At 57.0% G+C, this 4,553-nt stretch overlaps 1 protein-coding gene across 1 annotated transcript in view; it reads right to left on the bottom strand.

Moving 5' to 3' along the window:
- Positions 1-4,553, bottom strand: part of C3 (complement C3) — a 43,523-nt gene that overhangs the window by 31,555 nt on the left and 7,415 nt on the right. Inside the window, exons 5-11 of the mRNA XM_017880048.1 lie at positions 4,191-4,314; positions 3,970-4,096; positions 3,374-3,489; positions 3,124-3,273; positions 1,622-1,831; positions 1,275-1,481; positions 287-445 (exon numbers count right to left, since the gene is read on the bottom strand). Coding sequence (XP_017735537.1) covers positions 287-445; positions 1,275-1,481; positions 1,622-1,831; positions 3,124-3,273; positions 3,374-3,489; positions 3,970-4,096; positions 4,191-4,314 — 1,093 coding nt within the window. The remainder of the gene's footprint in view (positions 1-286; positions 446-1,274; positions 1,482-1,621; positions 1,832-3,123; positions 3,274-3,373; positions 3,490-3,969; positions 4,097-4,190; positions 4,315-4,553) is intronic.

Raw genomic sequence — 4,553 nt, 5'->3', positions numbered from 1 at the left:
AAGGAAGGAAGGAAGGAAGGAAGGAAGGAAGGAAGGAAGGAAGGAAGGAAGGAAGGAAGGAAGGAAAGAAGGAAGAAGAAGTCCAGTTCTTTTGACCATCCCCAACTGGAACCCATGTCCAACCTCATTCCCATCTTCAGCTTCCGCCATCTGTGTCTGGTCTGCTCTGATCTCTGCTTTTAGCCCATGCCCCCACTGTACTGCCCTCTCCAATCCCATCCATCTCCCCCAGCCCCAGCTCTGTGCCTCCGCCTCTTCTCAGCAGCCTTGGGACACTGATCCTTACCTTACTCTGCGTCAGCTTGTTCTTCTTATTCAGCACAAACACGCCCTTGTCCACAGCCACCAGTCCCACCCGGGCCCCGTGGTCACCCTCTATCTTCAGGGTCATCTGCTGCCCAGGTGAAGGCTGCCTGTCTTCTGACTGGCCGCTTTTTACCACCAGCTGTGGGGAGGGCGGAGATGCAGAAAGAAGTCAGCCCTGGGAGAGAGGAGTGCCCGGGATGGAGGGGGTGCTGGGCTAGAGTGGAACGACAGAAAGGTTGGGGGGAGCCGTGGGGGTGGCGGGGGAGAGAGAGAGAGAGAGAGAGAGAGAGAGAGAGAGAGAGAGAGAGAGAGAGAGAAAGGGAAAGAGGGAGGGAGAGAGAGGGAAAGAGAGAAAGGGAGAGAGAGAAAAAGAAAGGGAGAGACAGGAAGAGAGGGAGAGAGAGACGGAGAGACAGAGAGAGGGATAGTGAGGGGGGAGAGGAGAGGGAAAGAGAGAGGGAAAGAGAGAGAAAATGAGAGAGAGAAAGAGAGAGAAAGTGAGAGAGAGAGAAAGGGAGAGGGAGAGAGAGGGAAAGAGAGAGGGAGAGAAAGAGGGAAAGAAAGAGAAGGAGAGAGGGGGAGAGAGAGAGAAAGGGAGAGAGAGAGGGAGAGAAAGAAGGGAGAGGGAGGGAAAGGGAAAGAGAGACAGGGAGAGAAAAAAGGAGAGAGAGAGGCAGAGAGAAAAGGAGAGAGATAGAGAAAGAGGGAGAGAGGGGAGAAAGAGAAGGAGAGAGAAGGAAACAGAAATGAAGAGAGAGGGAAAGAGAGATAAAGAGAGAGGGAAAGAGAAATAAAAGGAGAGACAGTTGAGAGACAGAGAGGGAGGAGAGAAAGGGAGAGGAAGAGGAGAGAGAGAAAGGACAGAGAAAAGGAGAAAGGGAGAGAGAGAGAAAGAGGAGACAGGGAGACAGAGAGAGAAGGAGTGGGGAGAGGGAAAGAGGGAGGGAGGGAGTCCAGGGCACACTTACCGAGCCCACGCAAGTGTCCTTGACGTCCACCCACACGGAATCGGCCACCACCTCCCTCTGGCCGCTGGCGCCGATCAGCGTGTAGTACGCCACCAGGCGGAAGGAAGGGATGAAGTCGGTGGTGATGGACAGGGGCAGCACCACCAGGTCCTGGCCGGGCTCTCGCACCTGGCGTCCCACCTTCAACAGCTTGCCCTTGTTCATGATCTAGGGGGACAGGCTGGCATCAGGCTGGGGAGGGCGAGTGGGAGGGAATGCAGGGAGGGATCGGGATGGGGGAAGGGGCCCCGGGGGTGCAGAAGAAGCAAGGAGGGGCGGGGGGCTGAGGTTTCCAGGTGGCCACGGACCAGGTAGGTGTAGTAGCGGATCTTGGCCTGGTGGGCGCGGTCCATTCGCAGGAGGAAGTTGACGTTGAGGGTCTCCCCGGGTCTGAGCTCTGCACGTGGCACTGAGAGATGCAGGTAATTGTTGGAGTTGCCCACGGTGCTGTAGGGCTGAGCCTCCATGGTCCTGGTAGCCTGCTCTGCCTCCGAGAGCTCCCGCTTCTTCGTGCGCACCTGGGTGCGGATTAGGATGTATGCTGGTCCCCGCCCAAGGATGCCCACACCCGAATCCCTGAGACCTGGGAATTGGTGGCCTTTGTTGACAAAAGGGACTTGGCAGATGGGATTAAGTGAGGGATCTGGAGATGGAATCATTATCCTGGATGATGTAAGTGGAGCTAATATAACATAAGGGTCTTTATTAAGGGGGGGCAGGGGAGAGAGGAAAGGAGAGAGAGACAAAGAGGGAGAGAAAGAGGAGAGAGAGAGAGAGGGAGAGAGAGAGGAGGGAGGAGAAGAAGAGGAGGAGAGAGGAAAATGTAAGAGGAGAGAGGGAGGGAGGGAGATAAAGGAAAAGGAGGGGGAAGAGGATGAGGAGAGAAGGGAGGAAGAGGAGAAAAGAGAGAGGGAGAAAGAGGGAGAGAAGGAGAGCCAGGAGAGAAGGGGAGAGGAAGGGGAAAGAGATACAGAGACAGAGAGAAAGGGAGAGGCGCTGGAAGATGCTCTGCTGCTGCCGTTAAAGGCGGAGGAAGGGGCCATGAGCCAGCCTTTAGGGTGCCCTCTCCACACTGCAAAAAGCAAGGGAGCAAACTTTCCCCCAGAGCCAGGACTTCTGACCTCCCAAACTGTAGACCCAAAAATGTATGTTGCTTCAGATCACTAGGCTGCAGCCATTTGTCACGGCAGCCACAGGAAATTCACATGCTGAGCACAGTGAGGGGTAAGTGGGGTGCCCAGCCTGGGAGCTGCAGAGGGACCGGGAGGCCATCTGCAACCTCCACAGCTGTCATGAGACTTGTTTCCCTTCCAGTGAGGGGCAACAGGGCCACTTCCACAGAAGCCAGGAGAACTGAGACCACCTTACAACAATGGGCCTGTCCTGAACACTGCACAACCCTCCTTGTGCGATTCAGGCTCCTTCCCCTGTGGGAGTGGAAACACTGTGCGTGGATGGAGCGCTTCTCCGTGTGAGTGGAAGGAGCAGGGCATGCAAGAGGAAGAGTCTTGTTTCCTGGAACTGTGGACCCCTCTATGCAGACAGCAGGACCCCACTGTGCAGGAGAGAACTCCTCCATGCAGATGAGAATATCTCTATGCAAATGGCAGGACCCCATTGTGTGGGAGAGAACCCCTCTATACAGATGAGAATATCTCTATGCAAATGGCAGGACCCCACTGTGCAGTAGAGAACCCCTCTATGCAAATGAGAATATGTCTATGCAAATGGCAGAACCCCACTGTGCAAACACCAGGATCCCTGTACTGTCTTCCCAGTGGTGGGGTTCTGAGGCTGGGCCCAGACGCACCGTGATGCTCAAAGGCTTCTGGCTGGGGTGTGTGTTGATGCTGAGTTTTGCCACGCCGTCTCCCTGGGTTAGAGACTGCACAGCGTCCTCACCCTGGACTGCCACGGGGACTCGGTAGGCTGGAGAGCCATCGGGGTTCGTCACGAACACCTGTGATGGGGGGTGAGGTGGGGGAAGTTCAGGCAGGCTCAGGGGTGTGGCCGGTGTTCCTGAAGGGAGGAGTGGGACCCCTTTCCGCCCTGGGTCTCACCATGAGGTCAAAGGGCATTCCTGGTTTGAAGTACTTGGGCGTCTTGGTGAAGTGGATCTGGTAGGGAGAGGTCACGATGGGGATCCCGCTGCGTTCCGCCTGCACCATGTCACTTCCTGAGGGGACCAGCTGTGAGTGTAGGCTCCTGGGCCACCCCTCAGGATAGGAACTCCTCCCTCCGAATGGACCCCACCTTCAGACTAGGCCTCCTCCCTCGGAGTGGAGTCCACTTTCATACTGGGCCTATGCCCCCCATCAACCCGGACCCCACCTTTATACTGGCCCTACCTCCTCCATCAGACTGGACCCATCTTTATACTGGCCCTGCCTCCCTCATCAGAGTGGACACAGACTTCATACTGGGCCTTCCCCATCAGACTGGACCCCATGTTTATACTGACCCTGCCTCCCCCATCAGACTGGATTCCACCTTCATACTTGGCCTCCCCTCTCAGAGTGGGCCTACCCCATCAGACTGGACCCTACTTTCACTCTGAGCCTCCCTCCTTAGACTAGGCTTTCTCTTCTGACCTGGCCTCCCCTCTCAGACCGGCCCACTTGATGGTCCTGAGCCTGGCCTTCAGACTGGGCCTCACCTGAGTGCAAGATAACGGTGACAGACACATACAAAGACTTCCCCACCAGGTCTTCCGGTCGGGGGTTCTGCACCCCGTCCAGCAGTACCTTCCGGCTCAGCACGGCGTCCCCTGAGCCATCCTCAATCTGGGAAGGGAGAGGAGGACTCAGAGAGGGGAGCGGGCTCAGAGGAAGCAGGGACTGGGGGAGGGATCAAAGAGGCCTCTGTCAGTGGTGCTACCGGGATGCGCTTGAGGGATTCAGGCAGGGAAATCCTCTGCTCGCCATCCTGGATCCCGAAGATGACAAAGGCAGTTCCCTCCACTTTCTTCCCATAGAGGAACCTACGGGGCAGACAAGGAGGGCTTCAGGTTCGTCCCTCCTAGAGAATGGGATCTCCTCCAGCTTCTCCTGCCAGTGCTAAAGACTGGAGCCCCCGACCCACTGCTGGCCTCTCACTTAGCCCCATCTCTAGCCCCTCATCTGGCTCCATCCCCAGCCCCTCACCTTGCCACACTCCCAGGCCCATGTCTTGCCCCACTTCCAGCCCCCCACATGGTCCCACCCCCAGCCCCTCACCTTGCCCCACCCCCAGGCCCCCACC

The sequence above is a fragment of the Rhinopithecus bieti genome, unplaced genomic scaffold, assembly GCF_001698545.2.
Source record: "Rhinopithecus bieti isolate Rb0 unplaced genomic scaffold, ASM169854v2 scaffold_10589, whole genome shotgun sequence".
Taxonomy (NCBI): Eukaryota; Metazoa; Chordata; class Mammalia; order Primates; family Cercopithecidae; genus Rhinopithecus; species Rhinopithecus bieti.
The sequence above is the reverse complement of the archived record's forward strand: the minus strand, read 5'-3'. Positions and strand labels throughout refer to the sequence as shown.